Source organism: Sarcophilus harrisii, chromosome 2, assembly GCF_902635505.1.
Source record: "Sarcophilus harrisii chromosome 2, mSarHar1.11, whole genome shotgun sequence".
NCBI lineage: Eukaryota > Metazoa > Chordata > Mammalia > Dasyuromorphia > Dasyuridae > Sarcophilus > Sarcophilus harrisii.
This window is the reverse complement of record NC_045427.1, coordinates 105,589,147-105,611,649: the sequence shown is the minus strand read 5'-3', so window position 1 is coordinate 105,611,649 and position 22,503 is coordinate 105,589,147. Positions and strand designations below refer to the sequence as shown.

At 35.6% G+C, this 22,503-nt stretch overlaps 1 protein-coding gene across 3 annotated transcripts in view; it reads right to left on the bottom strand.

Moving 5' to 3' along the window:
- COMMD1 (copper metabolism domain containing 1) overlaps positions 1-22,503 on the bottom strand; it is a 230,807-nt gene that overhangs the window by 144,147 nt on the left and 64,157 nt on the right. For 2 of the 3 annotated variants that reach the window (XR_004231721.1, XM_003758256.4), the window contains exon 2: positions 1,652-1,933. Coding sequence is in view for 2 of the 3 variants with exons in the window: in XM_003758256.4 (XP_003758304.1) it covers positions 1,652-1,933 (282 nt within the window). In the remaining variant the exon portion in view is untranslated. Of the gene's footprint in view, positions 1-322; positions 617-1,651; positions 1,934-22,503 lie in introns of those variants that run through there. The other variant, XM_031950536.1, reaches the window with a different exon arrangement.

Below are 22,503 nucleotides of genomic sequence, written 5' to 3'. Positions count from 1 at the left end.
CAGCCAAACAATACAATCTATACTCTCTTAAAAAAAATTTCCTAACTCTCAAAGGCACGAAGTAAAACTATGGTTGATAAAACCTACAGATCTATTTGCAATTTAAGAAAAAAGTGCATATACACTATATTGAATCTCAATTACTATTCAACCTAAGGAATGGGCAAAATAAAGTGTCTGAATTTTGGTTCATATAACAACTTCCTAAGCTTTCCACTTTATACATTTTAACCAATAAAATACTGATATCAATTTCACAACAGTACTGTCACATACCAAATGAACTAAATAAAAAATAATAATTCATTATTGAATTAATAACAGATTTTATCCTATAACAAGTAAACAAAAGTGTCAACAGAACATTTTTTAGAAAAGAATTTGGGGTAGGAAGGTACAGAATAGGAGACTGCACCTGTCTTGGTACCCCAATGAGGAAATTCCCTCTACTTATGCAGAACAGCACTTGCTCTTCAATTTAAGAGGCTTAGAAAGTTGCTTGTAGCATTGGACCTGCCCAGGATCACAGAGCCTAGGTATTTCAGAGGCAGAACTCAAATCCACCAAGTATTTTAAACTCTGAGTATAACACTCTATCCACTGCATCCCACTGTAACTGTAAAACAAAAAAATATAAAACCAACACCACAATAAAACGAAATATAATTGAAAAGAATTATAGAATGCTCCTGAAAAATGTAAAGAAAGGAGTGCACAAGGAAGCTCAAAAGAAAATCTAATTAAAGATGCTGTCTTAATGGGGGCAAAAGGATAAAAACCATATCATGATGTCCTGGAAGTACATATTTGGTTATTTATCTAAATAATTTCATATTGTAAAAAACATGATTAGGTTATTCAATAATCTGGGCTTTCTAGATCTAATTATAAGTTCTCTTTTCATACAGACAAATAGAAAAACCAAATTAATAAAGACCTGATCTGGCAATCCATATTCAGTAAACCAAATGATTTCAAAAGATATTGGAACAGAGGTTAAAAAGGACTAAATCACTACCCTGATAGATCTGTGGTCATTAAAAAGGAGAAAAATATGGATTTTTTTTCAGCAAAAATAATTGAAAGTAGTCACAATAAAATGAAAGACTATCTATGGCATAAAGCAAACAATCAAAACTCAAACTCAGAGACAAAACTAGAAGATTTCATGTTGCTTCTTCAAACTGGATTAAACTGTGAAAATAAATGGGTAGAATTCTGTGGGTTTTTTCTCTCTAAATCACAATTTATAATCTTTATTTATTATCACAATCACAGCTTTTGAAATTCTGCTCCTCTGCCAAGGTGGAATTTGAGATCCACCTAAAATGTATTTAGAGCCAACTCTTTTGCATTTTTTCAATCAAAACTTAGGCACATTCTGTTCATCTTGGCTAACTCCCATGACCCTCAGTCTGGGTTATAGATTCCTCCCACAATATGGTGACCGCCACCTTATCAGGAAATTGACTTGCATGAGGACAACAGGAAATAGGACCTCTTGATATTATTTTTGAATACTGATAGAAGGCAGATGATGCCAAAGTCAACTATTACACAAATTAGCTTAAGTGCTATATGGTTTTCTAGCATAAATAATAATGAAAAACAATCCACAGTTTCTCAAATGAAATATTAAAATATAACTTACCTGTCCACTCTTCCCCAGTTCTAGTTCCACAATAGCAACAGGAACATTAATTTGGTCGAGGTGTTTTGACTGAGACTTCAAATCTACTCTCCAATTCATGGTTTTCAGACTGTTTTCCCATCGACTTTGATTGATTAAGCTCTCCTTGATTTTTGTCTTGTGGCTTTTCCAGAATTTGGAAATGACTGCTGCTTGATCAGCTGTAATTCCACCTTGTTTTTTGGTTTGAGCAGTCAAGAATGCCTCTAATTGGTTGAAATCCATGTCTGCATATGCAATAGACTAGACAGATAAAATGGAGAGAAGGAAGGAGAAGAAGCATTCATTCTTTGGCAAACAGGAGAATAATAATAATAACCACAATAACAATAATAATATTCACATGTATTTAGGATCAATTTTTTCTCATGACAGTCGCATGAAATAAGTAATGAAGGGATTGTTATTCCTACTTTATATCTGAAGAAACTGAAATTCTTCAGAAATAAAATACCTTGCCTATGTTTGACAACAAGTGTTGATTCCTGGCAAAATTCTAGAAATAGAAAATGGCTAAAAACATCTAGAAAAGGAAGCAATAAAGAGCCAATAAGGCTTCAACAAAAACAGGTTATGCTAAACTAATATCATTTCCATTTTTGGTCATTTATTATACTGGTAGTTCTGGGAAATCCTATAAAGTTTAGTTGGACTATATTTTTCAAAATAATTTTTGTAACCTAAATTTAAGAAATCCCAAATAAAATGAACGTTGCAACATTCATAGTAGAACAGAATTACACATGAAATTGAATGTTATAGATTCCTTTATTAAAAAATAAATATATTATAAATTTAACATGCAACTGGAAAATTGGTCCTTTTTGTGATTCTTTCTGACCTTCCGTTTTTTTCTGTGAATTTTTAATAAATGCCTTAGAAATCTCTTTTTCATTCTTTACTTTAAAAAAAAAAAAACTACTCTATCCCTAGTCTCCCTCTTCCTCTTCTCCATTTCACTAAAAAATGAAAAATAAAAACAAAACAAATATGCATAGTAAAACAGAACAAAATCTCACATTGGTCATGTCTGAAAACTTATCTAATTCTGTACAAGTAGTTATATAGTACTTTAAGATACATAAAGTTGCAAAAATTGTTCTCATCCAATCCTTACTATAACCTTGTGAGGTAGGGGCTATTATTAGCCACATTTTATGGATAAAGAGATTGAGTAAGATTAAATGACTTGCCTAGAATCAACAGCTAATAAGTATCTGAAGAAAGATTCAAACTCAGGTCTTCCTGATTCTAAACCCAATACTCCAGCTACTTCTCCAGCCAGTTGCTTCCACACAGAGATATAGAGTAGATTAGTTTAATGAATTCAAAATTGGCTGTACAGCCAGACCCAAAGAGTCATCATTAATGGTTCCATATCAAGTGGGAAAGAGGTCCTAAGCAGAACTTTAAAAACTTTGTTTTGGGCTATGTGACATTTTTATCAATAAGTGATGATAATACTATAAAATGATCTACTTATCAAACTTATTGATGATGCAAAAGGAGACGGGAGAGTTGATACAGATTTTGGACTTAGAATACAAAAAACTTTTATACACTAAGATATTAGGTTGAACCTAATAAAAGGAAATAAAATCAACCAACAAGCACTTTGTAAGAGAGGATGAATAGAGAAACTGCTGAGTTGATGAACTGGTATACCTCCCATGGAGCTAACATGTACTCTGTCTCCTTGCTGAGGGATGTGACTCTTGATAAACTGAACAGGAAATTCCTGGTTAGTTGCCAGTGACAAGAGGGTTGCAGTAAAGATGACTGGTAACAACAATATGGCTTGTTTCATGGGTTCTCAGAGCCAAAAATTTTATCAGTAAGTGGCTAGTCTATTGGTGATGAATCTCTCCATACTTAAGTAGACTGGTCCTAGAAAAGCATAGTTGATCTACTGCTGGTACATATACTAAAAGACTTTCTAGGATGGTAAAAATTTCCAATTGCTATTTCACTAGCATAGCCTTTGACAATCAAAGCTCACATTCCATTCCACACTGAAGAATCAGAACAGGTTTTTATGGAACTTAAGAATGATAAAATTAAAAATTACTTTTCTATCTACTACCTCATTTGAGTCACATGAGGTAGAGATTGAAAAAATAAAAAATCAATCTAGAAGTTATAAAGTGTTAGGTCTGCATTCAGGGAGACCTAAATTCAAAGATTACTAACTATGTGATCCTAAGCAAGTCACTTCCTGTTTGCCTCAATTTCCTCATCCATTAAATAGGGATAATAGCATCTACCTCCCAGGGTTACAAGAATCAAAGGAGATTATAATTGTAAAGCACTTAGCACAATGCCTGGCATGGGATGTACTTTGTAAATGTTAGTTATTATTAATTCAAGGTTCTGCTAATTCAATAAATATTTATGGTACTGTCAAACCTTTCAAGATTAATAAAATAATGTATTTGTATGCTAAGATGTCTTTGAAAGCTAAGCTTTTTAAACTGCAGAAGACCAAATTTTCCCCCTTGGTTGTGTGCTTATGTTTTGCTCTTTAGTCTCTGGGGGAGTGGTGAGAGGAGAAAAGTAGTTATTGCTAAGATACCCAAGAAAAAGGCATGCTTGATTCTCTTGGGAGAAGGGAGATACAGGCTTGCAGCCATCATTAGATTGCTTTTTTGTTGGTATGTTCAAAGAAGGTCTGTTTTATAAAAGTGATTTGTCCCTGACTGCATATGGTAAATCCTGAAGAGACTCCTTTGCTTAACTCCTACAATTTTTCATTCATTTTTGCCCCTTTATTTTGGGTCCTCTAAAACTCTATCTGTACTCCAATCTTCAATATGAATGGACTCCTTTTATCTCTAACTCAGGTCATACAATTCCCCCATTGAGTTTAACCCATTTCTAATCCCATCCCTGACCCTCTCCTGAGTAGACACAGGTAATCAATAAACTTAACAAGCATTTAACTTCTATTATATGCAAGCTTCTAAAATATGCAAACCACAGTGCTAGATATTATGAGTCTCATTTGGGACCATTGATCAAAGAAATATTAACTTTGAGAATTTATCCTCATAACTACAATTTGTCCTCTTGAATCACCTCTCTGTGATAAATAAAGTTGGTGTGGTGTTATAGGAAGAGTAGGAAATAGGAAGCTAGGAGACTCAGGTTCTAATCCCAGATCTTCCATTAACTTCCATTTTGTGCAAGTCATTTGTCCTGTGCCTTTTTCTTTATCAGTAAAATAAAGGGACTGAATTAAACGACCAGCAAGGTACCTACCAGTGCTAAAGCTGTATAATTCTGCTTACTTATTGATGATCAACTATCAATTTTATTACAGATAAATTACCCATGTTGCTTTAGTTTCCATAAAGAAAAAAAATATATTTTTCCCTTTCCTCTCCCTATTAGTGAAATAGCTACTATATTATAGAAAGGTTGAAGGGAAATATTTTATTTTGCAATTATCAGAGGGGTCAAAAATTTCTGGCTATGATGCCAAATATAATCATCTTAGCAAATGGCAGACAATATATCATTAAGTTATATTTACTATTTCCATTAGTAAGTTGCTCTATTACATACTGTGGCAACTCAAATGTCTGTTTATATAGTCTTCTCAAATGATGAAAGTGAATTTTCTTTTGTCACACTTCAGGAATAAATTAGTAAATATTTTAACAAATTTCAAACTCACATTTGTACCCAGTTTAGGTTAATTTCCATCATGAATATGCTACTTAAAATTCATCCAAATTTATAAAGATGACCAAAAATTGAATTCAACAAATATTATTTAAAGACTATAATTAAAACACAGAAAAGAAGATACAAAGACAAAAACAAGCCCCACTCAAGATGCTCATTTTTTACTAGAAAAATACAAGAGGTACATGAATATATAAATACAAGATAATTTGGGAGAAAAAGAATTAGAGGAACAAAAAGAAAAAGCTTTACATGAGGCTCTATCTAAGATGAGTTTTGAAGGAAGCTGAGGATTCTAAAAAGTGGCAACGAGAAAGGACTACATATCAGACATAGCTATACCAAAAGTTCTTACCCTGAGGTCTGTAACATTTTAAGATAATATTTTGATAACTGTATTCTTATATAATTTTTCTTTGTAATGTTATGTATTTCATTTCATGCATTTAAAACATATTATACACATGAATATTATAGAACAGATTTGTATGACTATATATTTATAACTTATATTTGAAATGCTTGCCCTTTCAATATTGGGGGGATGGAGAGAGAAAAGGAAAGAATCTGGAACCAAAAAATGAATGTTAAAATTTGCTTTTTACATGTAACGGAAAAAATCAAACACTAAATTAATAAAAATCAACAAAAAAATTAACAAAAAACAAAACATATTGTACTAGATAGTTTTCATAGGAAATCAAAGCTATTTATAGTCACATGAAAAATGCTCTAAATCACTTGTGATTAGAGAAATGCAAATTAAAACAATTCTGAGCTACCACTCTACCCCTATCAAACTGACTAATATGGCAAAAAAAAAAGGAAGATGACAAATATTGGAAGGGACATGAGAAAACTGAAACAGCAATGCACTGTGGGTAGAGTTGTGAACTGAAGAACAATTTGGAATTATGCCAAAGGATTATAAAACTGTACATATCCTTTGACCCAGCAATACCAAAGATATTATTTTTTAAGGAAGAGAGGAAAGGACCTATTTATACAAAAATTTTTATAGCAACTTTTTTTTGTGGTAGCTAAGAATTAGAAATAGAAGGGTTATCTATCAACTGGAGAATGGTTGCTATATATAATTGTGATGGAAAATCATTGTATCATAAGAAATGACAAGCAGGATGATTTCAGAAAAATCTAAAAAGATTACATAAACTGATACAAAGTGAAGTGAGCAGAATTAGGAGAACATTATACAATTAATAGCAATATTCTACGATGATCAACAGCAAAATAACTTAGCCTAAGACCCCAAAGTCCCAAAAGATTCATGATGAAAAATGCTAAAAGCCTCCAAAATTAATATTATCTGAATATACACTAAAACATACTTTCTTTCTTTTTTGAGTTTTCCTGCACAAAATAACTAATATGGAAATTTTTGCATGATTGCACATATATAACCTATATCAGCTTGTTTTATCATCTCAAGGAGGAAGAAGAAAAAGAGTTCAAAAGGAAGATTGGCAGAGTAAAGGTAAAAAATAGAACTTTTTTACCTTTACTCTGCCAATCTTCCCTTTGAGCTCACCCTATTATTGATATTGATACATTTCCCATGTAAAAAAACACAAACAATTTATCCATGTTTAAACAGTACGTTCATATTGAGTTCCTTAAAATTACTCTTTGATATTGGTTCTTACATGTTAAATTTTCTGTTAAGTTCAGATTTGATTGCCAGAAAGTTCTGAAAAATCTTTAAGTTCATTGAAGGTCCATTTTTTTCTCGTTTAAAATTATGGATAATTTTGCTGGATATGATATTTTTGGCCACAAGCCTAGCTCCTTTGCCTTTCTGTAGTTATGATTCCAAGACCTTCAGTCTTTTATTGTAGCTGCTGATAAATCTTGTAGTTCTAATTGTAGTTCCAGTATATTTGAATTTTTCCCCTTGTTTCTTGCAAAATTTTCTCTTTGATCTGGGGATTTTGAAATTTGGCAATAATATTCCTATGTGTTTTCCAGGAAGGATCTCTTTGAAGGGGTAATCTATTGATTTTTCCTATTTGTACTTTCTCCTCATGTTCTCACTCCAGGGCAATTTTCTAGGATTATTTCCTGCATTGTTGTATCAAGGTTCTCTTTTTAGCCATAACTTTCTGGCAGTCCAATTATTCTTATATTTTCTCTTCTTGAACTGTTCTCCAGATCTTTTGTTTTTCTTATCAGATGTTTCACATTCTGTTCTATTTTCTCATTCTTTTTAATCTATTTTGTCTTGGTCTCTTATAGCTTTATTAGCTTTCCCTTGCCTGATTCTACTTTTTAAAGAATTATTTTCATCTGTGAGACTCTATACCTCCTTTTCTAATTGGTTAACTTTTTTTTTTTCATAATCTTGTTTTTCTTGGATGATTTAAATTTTTTTTTTCTTTAGTTTTCCCTCGATGTCTCTCATTTGATTTTTGAGTTCTTCTAAAAATTCTCTCTGGGCAGGGAAACATTTCACCTTACTCTTTGGGGTAAAAGCTTTTTTTTTACTAAGTGTTCTCTGCAGATGAGTCCCAGTCTTCCCTTTTCCCTTAATATTTCAATGGTGGGGTTCTTTCTTCTTTACTGGTTCATTTTTTTTTTAAATAAGAGATATTAGTATAAGCCCCTCTAATAATGGATGAGGGGATGGTGCCTCAATATTCCCTTCAGCTCTCCCCTCAGACCAAAAACCCCAAGTCAAGAGCTCCCTGCTCCTGCAAGTGCCCACAGCCAGTAGAGTCCCTGCCCCCTGCCTCGGTCCTCACAGGTGCTGGTTCCCTCTCTCCCAGGGCCCTGTCTCAGCAGCACAGCTGGGCCTGGTGTTCCCAAACAGCCCAGGTTCCCTCAGACAAACCTCACCTTGACAAACAGTCAGGGAGGTGAAAGCCTCAGTGGTTTCTGCAGAGGCTCCAGACACAACCCGCTTGCCTAAGGGGTCTCCACTTTCTGTGTCTGAGGAGTTAGCCCGGGAGTGTTTGCACTTCCTGACAGGTTAATCCCCAGCCCCCTGGGGGTTTCTTCAGATCTGGTGGGGTTGTATCAGGAGGACTCCAGTTCTGCCCCAAGTCTTCTGGATTTTTCACGAGTCTGTCCAGCCTATTTATGAGGGAAATCCAGAGAGCTTGAAATTTACCAGCCTACTCCACTATCTTCCCAGAATCCTCTCCAATAATCTTTTTTTCCCCTGAGGGGGTTGGGATTAAGTGACTTGCCCAGGGTCACACAGCTAGTAAGTGTTAAGTGTCTGAGGCAAGATTTGAACTCAGGTCCTCCTGACTTCAGGGCTGGTGCTCCATCCACTACTCCACCTAGCTGCCCCAATAAGCATTCTTTAAACTTACAATGTATCAGGATAAATTCTAGGAATACAAATAAAAAGCAAAAATAGTCCCAAGCTTCAAGGAACTTAACATTCTCGGGAGGGAAATAACATTTATAAATCAGAACAAACAAGATAAATGCAGAGTAGGTGGAAGGTAACCTTAGAGGAGATAGTAGTAGCAACTAAGAGTAAAAGAAGACTTCTTGAAGTCGTGCTTGAATAGCCTTAAAGGAAGCTAGGGATTCTTCCCAAGGTCAGCGAAGTGAGAATTCTAGAATGAGGAACAAGCAGAGCAAAGACACAGAGATAGAAAACCGAGATCTAGTGTGAGAAATAGCAAATAACACAGGATGTACAGAGGGAGTACAGAGGAAGAGTGTAAGATTGGGACAGTAAGAAGGGGCCAGGTTGTAAAGGGCTTTAAATGCCAAGGAACCTTATTTGATTCTGCAGCAGCAGAGAGGCACTAGAATTTATTGAGGAAAGGAAATAGCGTGGTCAGAAAAGGTTTAGGAAAATTATTCTGACAACTGAGTGAAGAATGGATTATCATCCTGAAAAATTTGAGGCCTGAAGACTAATAGAAGACTGAGACATTCAGATAAGACATGATAAAAGCCTGACTGTGTCTAAACCATCTCACTGGATAAGAGAGTTGCTGAAGAGAAAGAAATTATAATATTTGGCAAGTAATTATACATGGAAGATATATAAGGAGAAAAGAGCCAAGGATGGTACTGAAGTTGGTCTTCTCTACAGTAATAGGAATGTTCAGAAGAGAAATGCTTTTGTGGGGTAAATAATGTGTTCTGTTTTGGATATCATAAAAATGATAGATAACATTTATGTAACACTTAACTATGTGTCAAGCACTATGCTAAGCATCTGATCTTCACAATAACCCTGGAAAGTAGGTACTCTTATTATTCCCATTATACAGATAAGGAAACTGAGACAAACAGAAATTAAGTGATTTGCCTAGAATCATATAATTAATTAAGTGTAGGAAGCTGGATTTTAACTCAGATCTTTCTGACACCACATCCTGGTACTCAATCTACTGTTCCAGCCAGCTGCCTAAATGTTGATAATAAGATCTATAACAGAGATAAATAAACAAAGTGGACTGTGAAAAGTAAATTCTTTTCACATTAAAGAATTATTAAAATTAAAAGAATATTAAATGCTACAAGATTATATTAGGGTAGGTCAATTAAAACTGGAGGAATCAGGGAATGGTTCAGTAGGAAGTGGCTTCTCAGCTGTGCCTAGTTGAGAACTGGAAGTTAGAACGTCTCAGGGAGAGGGAACACAGTAAGCAAAGGTGTGCAGCAAAGGATAGAAATGATCAAGAGGGTGGTGAGCAATCCAATTTGGCTCCCTAAGAATTAAAGAATCCTAGAATTTGGTAGAATATTGAGGTGAAAATCTGAGGCAGGCAGTAAAAAGGAAAAGGAAGAAAAGCAAGGAGAAGAAAAGAATGAGGAAGAGGAAGGAAGAGAAGAGGAAAATGACAGACACCACCAGGATAGAGCAAAACCATCCTATCTACTCCAAGTCAACAAGATAACAGAATCATAAATATAGAGCTAGAAGATATGCACAAGACCAAATTATTGTCCTATTCTTTCTGACTCCATCTATTACCCTTCTGATAGAGTTGAAAGCCTTTAGTGTGGTCCTCACTATGTAGTTCAAACCTAGTTTATTTTGACCTTGAGCATTCCTATCATTATTCTTATGGGATTAAGCCATTCTTCTGCAATGCTATTGAAGGCTACAAATCAAGAAGGAACCACATGGCTAGAAACTGGAAAATGAATGGATGCCCATCAATTGGAGAATAGTTGGGTAAATTGTGGTATATAAATGTTATGGAATATTATTGTTCTGTAAGAAAAGACCAGTAGGATGAATACAGAGAGGCTTGGAGAGACTTATATGAACTGATGCTAAGTGAAATGAACAGAATGAGGAGATCATTATATACTTCGACAACAATACTGTATGAGGATGTATTCTGATGGAAGTGGATTTCTTCAACAAAGAAAAGATCTAACTCAGTTCCAATTGATCAATGATGGACAGAAGCAGCTACACCCAGAGAAGGAACACTGTGAAATGAGTGTAAACTGTGCATTTTTGGTTTTCTTCCCAGGCTATTTTTACCTTCTGAATCCAATTCTTCCTGTGCAACAAAGAGAACTGTTTGGTTCTGTGCACATATATTGTATCTAGATATACTATAACATATATAACATGTATAACACTGCTTGCCATCTAGGGGAGGGGGTGGAGGGAGGGAAGGGAAAAGTTGGAACAGAAGTGAGTGCAAGGGATAATGTTGTGAAAAAAAAATTACCCAGGCATATGTTCTGTCAATAAAAAGTTATAATAAAATAAAAATAAAAAAGAAGGACCCACAGTCTCTGAAAAATAAGAATTAAAAGTAACCAAAGGAAAACGGAGGGACATACAATGAGTGAACCATTAGATGTTTGCCACATATTCTCAACAATATTAAGGAATAACAAAAATGATGGCATTCAGAAAATATCAGATTAGAAATGTTGCACTTGATAGTTAATGAGCAAAGAATAAATGATGAAAAATTAAAGTGACATATTAATATTGCTTAAGGAATGCTAAACAACTCAGAGAAAAGCTTTTCAATAGACACATTCAAAAAATTGCACAGAATAAGGAATAGATGGGTTTCAATCTCTGCCAATGGAGAGAATATCCTCACTGATGAGATCATAGCTATTCTGAAGTATTTGTACCTGCCCCAGATTTCCTCTTTTCTGTCTTCTCTTCTCTCTCTCTCCCTCTTCCTTTCCCTCCTCTCTCCCTCTCTTCCTCTTTGTTTCTATCTTTCTCTCCCTTCCTTCCTCTCCCTCTGTCTCTCTCTCTCTGTCTCTCTTTCTTTCCTCCCTCTCTCCCTCCCTTTCTCCTCCTTTGGTGGTGATTAGTCTCATTAGCTCCTGGGAGTTTAATTATCATCCTTTTGCTGATGACTGATGATCTGTTGTTGTCATCCTTCTTTTTTGCAGAGTACATCACAGGCCTTGACTTGCATGTGAATTGGATTTAAGAGAATCAAAGTTGCACCAGCCTCACTCACTCTCTTTTCTAGGGTCATCAGAGTCCAGTGGAAAGATCAAGCCAAGACAATAGATCAGGATGCAGTGAATGATGCTGTGTCTTTGCTATCTAACCAAGCTCTAAGAGCTCCCCAGTGCCTGTTTCAGCCACCTTCATTGTGGTTGGAACAATTCGTTCTCATCTGCCCATTACATTGCTTTAACCTTACTCACTCACCCAAGTATTTGAGACCTGTTGGCCACTGTCAATCTGGGTTAGCCCATTTGCTGAGACAGTTTTACAGGGGACTGTCCACTGGGCAGCTTACTCTCAGGTCTACATATCATCTAGAGCCAATCTCTCCAGAGTTTCAGTCATGTATTACCAACTGATTAATAGAAATTTCACATTGGATGTACCAGCTCAACATGTCTAAAACAGAACTCATAATCTTTTTCCCCAAACCTTCTCCTCCTCCAATTTTCCCTATTTTTATTGAAAGTACCCCCATTCTTCTGATTGATTAGGTGCATTATTTCAGTATTATCTTTAATCTCCTTCATCTGACAATAAGTTGCCAGTTTCTGCCAAATCTCCATAAAAACTCTTGCATCTGACCTCTTCTTAATATGTTAACATTACTGCTGCATTAATTTAGGCCCCCATTACTTCTTGCCTAGATTATTTTTTTTTTATTTAATAGCCTTTTATTTACAGGATATATACATGGGTAACTTTACAGCATTAACAATTGCCAAACCTCTTGTTCCAATTTTTCACCTCTTACCCCCCCACCCCCTCCCCTAGATGGCAGGATGACCAGTAGATGTTAAATATATTAAAATATAAATTAGATACACAATAAGTATACATGACCAAAACGTTATTTTGCTGTACAAAAAGAATCAGACTCTGAAATATTGTACAATTAGCTTGTGAAGGAAATCAAAAATGCAGGTGTGCATAAATATAGGGATTGGGAATTCAATGTAATGGTTTTTAGTCATCTCCCAGAGTTCTTTTTCTGGGTATAGCTAGTTCAGTTCATTACTGCTCCATTAGAAATGATTTGGTTGATCTCGTTGCTGAGGATGGCCTGGTCCATCAGAACTGGTCATCATATAGTATTGTTGTTGAAGTATATAATGATCTCCTGATCCTGCTCATTTCACTCAGCATCAGTTCGTGTAAGTCTCTCCAGGCCTTTCTGAAATCATCCTGTTGGTCATTTCTTACAGAACAGTAATATTCCATAATTTTCATATACCACAATTTATTCAGCCATTCTCCAACTGATGGACATCCATTCAGTTTCCAGTTTCTAGCCACTACAAAAAGGGCTGCCACAAACATTCGTGCACATACAGGTCCCTTTCCCTTCTTTATAATCTCTTTGGGATATAATCCCAGTTAGTAACACTGCTGGATCAAAGTCTTGCCTAGATTATTACAATAATCTCTTATTAAGGCCCCTATCTAAAATCTTTCACTCTTCAATCAGTCCTCCATATAGAGGAACCTTGGGGGATACTCAAAGTAACCTGGTTGAAGATCCAGCAAAGCAAACTGAGAAGGAGTCACTGAGATGGATCACTGGGAAGGAGTGATCCAACAGGCAGGAGAATGAGGACAGAGCACTGTCATAAAACCCAGAGAGAAGAGAGTACCAAAGAGAAGAGGGTGATCAATAGTGACAAAGGCCATAAAGAGGTCAAGAAAGATGATTATGTGATAAATAATTACTAATTTATTAGCGAGAACTGTAATACTAATCACTGAACAAGTATGAGGTTTAAGGTCAGACTGGATCACTCATAATCAGTATTTAGTCTGTTTTATTCTTTCCAGAGCTATTACTGATTCTCATTATAACAAGATTGATTTAATAACTGGATCTGGCCATTAAATGAAAAGAAAAATGCACTCTTTTCCCTAAAAGTAATTGAAACAGACTGTTCTTTTTCCAAGGGGATAACTACTGCTTTTTAAAACTCTAATAACACTGGCCCACTGCTTTGTTATTATGCAGGCATGTTTGCCTTAGTTCTGTTCTCCATTTGTAAGAGATTCATTAAAAACAGTACAGGAGAAAAAAACAACAAAAAAGGTCATTCTGTGAAGGATGGTGAGATTTATAATCATAATACATACACATAATACATAATACAATCATAAATGTCTGACAATAAATGTTTACTGAATTCGGTCAAATATTTATAATAGAAATATGGTAGCTAAGAATCCTACAGTAATTCCCTAAGAAATGCTTCCAAATGTTACTTTTTCAGTCTATACTTTATAATGAACAATTTTAGCCAAAATAGGTGGTTATTGAAATCTGAAGCAAGTTGTTTGGAACTACTCTCCAAAACAGTGAAAGACTTAACATTGATAGTACTTCTTTAATATGTAAGTACCTCTCAATGTAAGTCTGATTCATCATTTAAAACTTTTTCTGATGGACCTCATTAAAGGAAAAAAAAATGTTACAAGTGACTAAAAAATTATTCAAGTAAGTAAATGAGGACATTCACCCACAGGAACATTAAACATGAACAATTATTCCCATGAGTTTCATAAGCATACTGTCTGACCACATGGACTTTATATGACCACATCTCAGCCTTCACACTAACCCTTACTTCTTCCCAAGTCCCCACTATTGTTTTTGTAGAATGCCCTTAAGGAAATTAAACACTAAACACCAGAAATTGCAACAACTTGGCTATAAAACACACAAAAGGCAGGAAGCACAGATGTTAATGTTTTAAGAAGAATTCTAAATCACCAGCTAAACAGATGGTTAATAGTTTTCCAAAACCCAAATCTTAAGTACTTCTGTGCTGTGAGGCAACTACAACAACAAAACAATAAGAACTTTATTTCATTTCTTGTTTGTGAAGGTTTAAATTTTCCAGGTTAAAATGCAAAGAGTAACCCTTCTAGTTTTAAGCTTGAATAATAGTTCTATGCTGCTTGTGAAAGTAAAATATGAACCTAATTTTTTTTCAGAAATCTGAAATTAAACCAGACTGAGAATGGAATAGATTTGAATTTAATCAAACCCCAAATCTTTCATTTATTCCTAAATCAGTCAACAGAAGAGTACAATATTTATACACAATTGGCAATTTGCTTTTAAAGAAATGTGAACAATGTTTCATGGATTTTAAATTGGCACCAGAAATAATGACAAAAAAAGACAGTTTCAGTTACGTTTTGATAGAAAAAGACTTGCTTTTCCATTGAACCCCTTTTTGTGTTAAAATGTAGTTTCACAACAGACTGAGCTAAAAGTAAACAAGAGTAAATAGCATCTAGGCAGAGAACATACTTTCTCACGATGTGTAAACAATACACAACATCTAATTAGTCTATGTTACTCATCACTTTCCAGAAAGCAGTTCCACAATTATACCTTGGGTTTTCCTAAGAACTAGAATTTCCTTTTCATTTCTCTAATATCAAACATGTAACTAAACATCTTCTGAATCTACTGAATCTTAATTGCACTGATCTTAAAACCTTTTTTTTAAATCTTATTTGAACTATTAAAAGTCACTTTGAATTTTCTATCCCACTGTCAGTTTGCTTCAAGAGTTACAGGCTCAACCATAGAAGAAATATTTACCTCAAAGAAAGATCACTTGATGAAAGAAAGCTGCTGTGTCAGACCTGGTAAATATAAGATCTCAGTTGTTGTCTTTAGGGTATCAGTAAAGCCCTTCTAAGAAATTTCAAACTGACACACTTTAAAAACCCCAACAACAATAAAAAGTAGGTTGGAGATGTCAAGAAGGGTCAATGTTACCACCTGCTTTATAAATACAAGTATTAAATTTTCTTTTCTTTCCACAGAATATAGGAAAGACAAACTCTGGCTTAGTGCATTGCTGTATACATCAAGATCTGAGTTAAGTTGAGGACAATTCAGTACTCCAGATAACTAGAGAAGTGGAAGAATGAGTAGGGAGATGAATGAAATGGGACTCAGAAACTTTATTTCTCTGCCTCCTTAGTCAGAGGTTATCTGGGAAAAAGGACTGAAGAAAGTAATGTAACATCTGATACAAAGCACAGTACCAGATTTCTATACAAGAGTATTTTCTAAAAATCACAGTACTAAAAAGTGAATTTTTAAAAATGGACTTATATATAAAGGGCTCTTCTTCACTATGGTGACACTACTAATTCACCATTAACAACATAAATTTTGAAGTTATTTTTCCAGAAGTGGAGATGAATATAACAGTTCTCTTGTTCAGGGGTTCTTGATCTAAGGGCTATACTTTAAAATATATATTTTTTGATAGTTGTATTTCAATATAATTGGTTTTCTTAGTAATCCTTTGTATTGTATTTTATGCCTTTACACACATTATTGTAAGATGAGACCCCCATGCTTGTTAGACTGCTAAAAAAAAGTCCATGACACAAAGGTTAAGAACAAACTAGTTAAGAATTACTGGTCAAGTCAATCATATCTTAGGTCTGGTATTATTGTCCACAGCTAAAGAAATAAAAGGCTATCAAGTATCCTTAATTGCCATATCTCCTGATATTAGGCTGGCATCAGAAGAAATCTATAATTTTATTCATAGAATCATAAGAATAACTAAGAATAAAGACCAATTCTGTGAATTCATTAGTAAGAGGAATTCCCAGGCAAGGAAATTCCCTCTACCAATTCTACCAATACCAGCACTTTCTCTGAAACTTAAAAGTTCAAATAGAAACAAGGGCCTAAATGTGTCTGACACCTCTGGTCTACAGCAGGGCTTCTGAAACTTTTTCTACTTGTGACTTTTTCATCTGAGAAATTTTTACATGATCCTCATATCCAAGTATAGAAAACAGGTATACAAATCAAACATTCACTGGTAATAAATCATAATTTCACGACCCCTACCTTCAGCTACGAGATCCCACATGAGGTGGTGACCTGTACTTTAAGAAGCTGGGGTCTGGATAGCACTTAGAAGTTAAGTTCAGGGTCACCCTATCATATTGTCAAATAAACAACATATTTATTGAGTACGAAGGTACTTTCCAATGTTTTTGTTTGTTTGTTTTTTAAATAACTGGGATACTGTACCTAAGGGGAATGAGCCTATTGCAGCTTTGCCCTTCCTCCCCATGCTTCAGGGAAGTCAGAAGTGATTGCCAGCTCTGCCCCTTCCCTGGATAGCATTTCTGGAACTCTCCTGAGGCTGTTCTGAACAAAAATTTTTCATAGCCAGGCTGTCAGTCAACAGGCATTTCTTAGGCAGCTATTCTGTGCCAGGCACTGTGCTGAATGCTAGGGATGCTTTCCAGGAGCTTATGGGGAGGCAACAAACAAAATAACTTTGTATAAAAAAGATAAACACAGGATTGATAATCAATAGAGGGAAAACATGAGTTGTGGGTTGTTTTTCTGAGTCTCTCAAAGCCTCAATAGGAGGCTGTACAGGGTGGGGCCCTCTACCTAGGGAAAGATCAGTAGAATTAAGCCACTCTGATTCAAGCAGGAGGTAGAGACCGAGCAGAGTCAGATCTTCCCAGCAGCCCAGGGGGCTCCTTTGTACACCAGCCCGGCTAGGCCGCCCCGGGCCTGACAGGCTTACAACAGCACTAGAACGTGTCAATCAGGCGGCAAACTGGCCTGGCCATCAGAGCTAGGCTCTAACACTTTCTCTCGGGAAGAGGAATGCGATGGAAGCAGCAGATTAAGTAACAGATCTCCCCAGTCTCAAATCTATAGCCAAGAGCCAGAAATAGAGAGAGCACAATCATCACGTCGCAGGGGCAACAGAAACTGAATGGACACATCAGTGAGCAGAATCTGCAGTCCAAGGCAGGGGGAGGCAGCTAAGAGTAAGAAGCAAGAAGGCGCGGAGGCCCGATGGAGAAGAGCATGTGCAGACTTGATTGTATCTTTCACTAGTAATGTGAGTCATATGGACTTGGCAGCACCAGGAGAGTGAGGGGCAGTCCAAACCCAAGTCCCTGCCCCATTTTGGAAGCCCTCAAACGCAGGATTAGTGTGATATACCTAGAACAAATGAAGTACACTAAACTGATGCCAATGGAAATGGGGATGCGAATTTTTTTTTAATTCTAAGGAATAAATGAATCTTTTGACAACAGACTGGAAATGAAAGTCAGATACATATATACATAAATAAAGTATACAATCTAGAAGGCTAGAAGAATAATGACACTACTGAAAGAACAGAAAAAGGGAAAAAGTTTAAAAAGGAAAATGAGTTTAATCTTAGACATGTTGAATTCTGTGATAGATGAATAATAGGTGGCACTAATGAAAATTCATTCTGGGAGGCAGATCATGGAATTCAAATCCAGAATTAGAATCAGCCTGAACTTACAGATTTGAGAATCTTCTACATCAGGGTCCTCATCTCCCCACTGTTCCCTCTTTCCCATCTTGTTTCAAGTCCCAGCTGAAATCCTATCTTCCACAAGGAGCTTTTCTTTATTTTTCTTTTTTTAAAGAATATTTTTTATTAAAGCTTTTTATTTTCAAAACATATGCATAGTTTTCAACATTCACCCTTGCAAAACCTTGTGTTCTAAATTTATCTCCCTCTTTTCCCCCTACTCCCTCCCCCAGACAGCAAGTAATCCAATATATATTAGATAGGTGCAATTTTTCTATACATATTTCCATACTTACCATGCTGTACAAGAAAAATCAGATCAAAACAAAAAAAATTAGAAAGAAAATAAAAAGCAAGCAAACAAGAGAAAAGGTGAAAATACTGTTGTGATCCACACTCAGTTCCCAGAGTCCTTTCTCTGGGTGTAGATGGCTTTCTCCATCACAAGATCATCGAACTGGCTTGAATCATCTCATTGTTGAAAAGAGCAGTGTCCTTCAGAATTGATCATCATATGGAACAGCTAGGTGGCACAGTGGATAAAGCACTGAAATCAGTAGGACTTGAGGTCAAATCTAGCCTCAGACACATAACACTTCTGTTAAGCTGTGTGACCCTGGGCAAGTCACTTAACCCCAACTGTCTCAGAAAAAAAAAAAATTCATTATCCTATAATCTTCTTGTTGCCGTGTACAATGATCTCCTGGTTCTGCTCATTTCACTCAGCATCAATTTCTGTAAGTGTCTCCAGGTCTCTCTAAAACCATCCATCTGATCATTTCTTATAGAATAATAATATTCCATAACATTCATATATCACAACTTATTCAGCCATTCTCCAATTGATGGGCATCCACATATCTATTTCTAGCCACTACAAACAGGGCTGCCACAAATATTTTTGCACATTTGGGTCCCCTTCCCTCCTCTAATATCTCTTTGGGATACAAGCCCAGTAAATATACTGCTAGATCAAAGGGTATGCACAGTTTGATAACTTTTTGAGCATAGTTCCAAAATGCTCTCCAGAATGGCTGGATGTATTCACAATTCCACCAACAATGTATCAGTGTCCCAGTTTTCCCATATCCTCTCCAATATTTGTCATTATCTTTTCCTGTCATGGAAAATCTGACAGGTGTGTAGTGGTATCTCAGAGTTGTCTTAATTTGCATTTCTCTGATCAATAATGATTTAGAACATTTTTTCATATGACTATAAATTATTTCAATTTCTTCATCTGAAACTTGTCTGTTCATATCCCTTGACCATTTATCAACTGAAGAATGGCTTGAATTTTTATAAATTTAAGTCTATTCTCTATGCATTTTAGAAATGAGGACTTTAGCAGAATCCTTCGATGGAAAAAAAATTTTTTTTCCCAGTTTATTGCTTCCCTTCTAATCTTGTTTTGCATTGGATTTGTTTGTAACAAAACTTTTTAACTTAATATAACCAAAATTATCCATTTTGCATTCCATAATGTACTCTCGTTCTTTTTTGGCCACAAATTCCTTCCTTTTCCACAGATCTGAGAGGTAGACTATCCTTTGTTATTCTAATTTGTTTATAATATCACTCTTTATGAATAAATCATGAATCCATTTCAACCTTATCTTGGTATATAGGGTGTTAGATGTGGGTCAATGCCTAATTTTCGCCATACTAATTTCTAATTTTCCCACCAATTCTTGTCAAATGGTTAGTTCTTATCCCCAAAGCTGGGGTCTTTGGGTTTATCAAACACTAAATTACTATAATTATTGACTACTATGTCTTATGAATCTACACTGATCTACTACTCTATTTTTTAGCTAGTACCAAATGGATTTGATAACTACTGCTTTATAATATAATTTTAGATCTGGTACAGGTAGGCCACCTTCATTTACATTTTTTTTCATTAATTCCCCACAAAGAGCTTTTCTTGATCCCCCTTACAAGTGCCTTCCCTTTATTCATTAAATAAATTCTCTCCTATATAGAGTTTATTTGTACATAGTTATTTTCACATTGTCTCTTCTTGTGAGATTATTGAGAACAAGGATTGTCTTTGTCTTTTCTTTTATCTCCAGAACTTAGCACAGTGCCTGGCTCATGGCATGCACTTAATAAATGATAAATGACTGACAGACTGAGGTCCATGAACTTTTTATAATTTGATAACTACATTTCAATATAATTGGTTTTCTTTGTAATCTTGTATGTTTTATTAAATGCATTTTAAAAATCCTTTTGAGGCTTCCATAAGTTTCACCAAAAAGTCACTCATAGAGTCCATGACACAAAAAGAGGTAGACCAGCTCTACATAATATTACAAATTTCCCTCTCCTCTCAGTAGTGTCTCTCCCCTTTATATTTTATGAACTTAATTGTGAACAAACAGAGCCCTTCCCCAAGCTCCTTGAGGTCAAAGACTTTCAATCTGTTTGTAGTGATAGCACTTCACACCAAGTGGATATTTGGTAAATGTTCAATGAATCATGGAATATGACTTGTGCTAATATAAAAGGTAGGAAATGCTATGTTGAGTTTGGTGAATAATGTAGTGGTTCAAAGCTTGGTGTGTGATGGTAGTGTGTGAAATAGGGAGGGGAGGATAGCTTGAAATCAAGTTTTGAAAGGCTTTGAACGTCAGACTAAGGAGTTCTTATATTATCCTAGAGGAAATAGTAAATCACTGAAAGATTTTGTTTATTGAAATAATAGCCTTAGGAAAATGACTTTTACAACTTTGTAAAGAATAAACTAAAGGGGAAATGAGACCTGTTAGGAATCTATAACAATAGTCCAGACAAGAAAAGGCAGATGTAAGATTTTATGGAAATAGAATCAACAAAATTTGAAAACAACTCCAAGATTCCCAGACCAAATGACCAGAAGGATAGTAATGGCATTAAGACAAATAAGGAAACTGGTAGGAGAAGCAAGTTCATTCCACAACAGTCATTCAACAAGTTTGCTATGGGATAGGCACTAGAGATTCAAAAACAAAAATCAAAATATCATTTATCTCAAGAAGCTTACATTCTATTTTACATATAAACAAAATGGGGAAAACAAAGATACATACAAAAGAAATAGCATCTAACTTTTTGACAGAAGTGTGAGTATGTCATGAGAATAGGAGAGACCTCCTATACAAAGCAACACCTGATCTGAAGCCTGAAGGAAGCCAAAGTTTCCATGAGACAAATGCAAGGAGGGTGAATTTCAGTCATTACTGAAGCACTTATTGAGTGCTTTATAAATAGTCTCATTGGATGAAATGTCAAGTACGGGAAAGATTAAGCAGGATAGGTTAGCAGGAACATGGAGAATACCCCTCTAATTTCCCCACTCCAGCCGTCCTCTGATCTTCCTAAAAAGCAGAGCTAACTACATTATCCCTCCCCCAAATGGCTCTCTATTATCTCCAGGAACAAAGAAATATGAAGTCCTTCAAAACCTGACCTTTCCAGGTTTCCTATGAGTTATTCCTCAACCTCCAGCCCCTAAACTCTTTTCTGCCCCTCAAACAATACTCTAGGCTTCTAACTCCAGGCATTTTCACTGGCCACATGTGCCTCCTGCCTAGAATCATCTCTCTCCTCATTTCATTTCCTAGCTTCTCTGTCTTTCTTCAGGTCCCAGCTAAACTCCCACTTTTTGCAAAAAGCTTTCCCAATCCCCTTCTTTGCCAATTCCTTCCTTCTAAGATTATCTCCCATTTATCCTGTGAAACATCTGAACTGTTCTGTTCTGTTCTGTTCTGGGCACTACATTAAATCTTCTTAAATGAAGGACACTAACAGAGCAGATGGTATCTACAAGAGGGCACATGGAATGGTGAAAGGCTTTGAATCCATGACTTATGAAATCAGCTAACCATCTAGTCAGAAGAAGAGAAGAATGAGGGGAAAATATAATGATTATCTTCAACCATCTAAAAGGCTGGCAGGTGGAGAAGTACAAGGGCCCAAGCAGCAGCAATAGGAAAAAAAATTTTGCAGCAAGACAAATTTAGGCTAATTTTTTAGGAAAACAATAATTAGAGCTATCCAAAAGTAGAAATGACCTTCAAGGAGTGGCGGTTTCCACTCCTAGAAAATCTTCAGGCAGAAGCTGGACATCATAGGCAGTTAGGTTACAGTGGAGATCCCTTTTGCTTATGGGTCAGACCAGAGGGTCCCTGAAATCCCTTCCAACTCTCCAAGTCTGTGATTCTGTGAATTAAGAAGCCCCTGAAAACTTTTCCATAAGAGGGTAATGTTACATTTATACCTTAGGAAGAGTATTTTAGCATCTGTGTATAGAATAAACTGAAAATAGAAGATATTGAAAGCTGGGGAACCAGTTAGAAGCT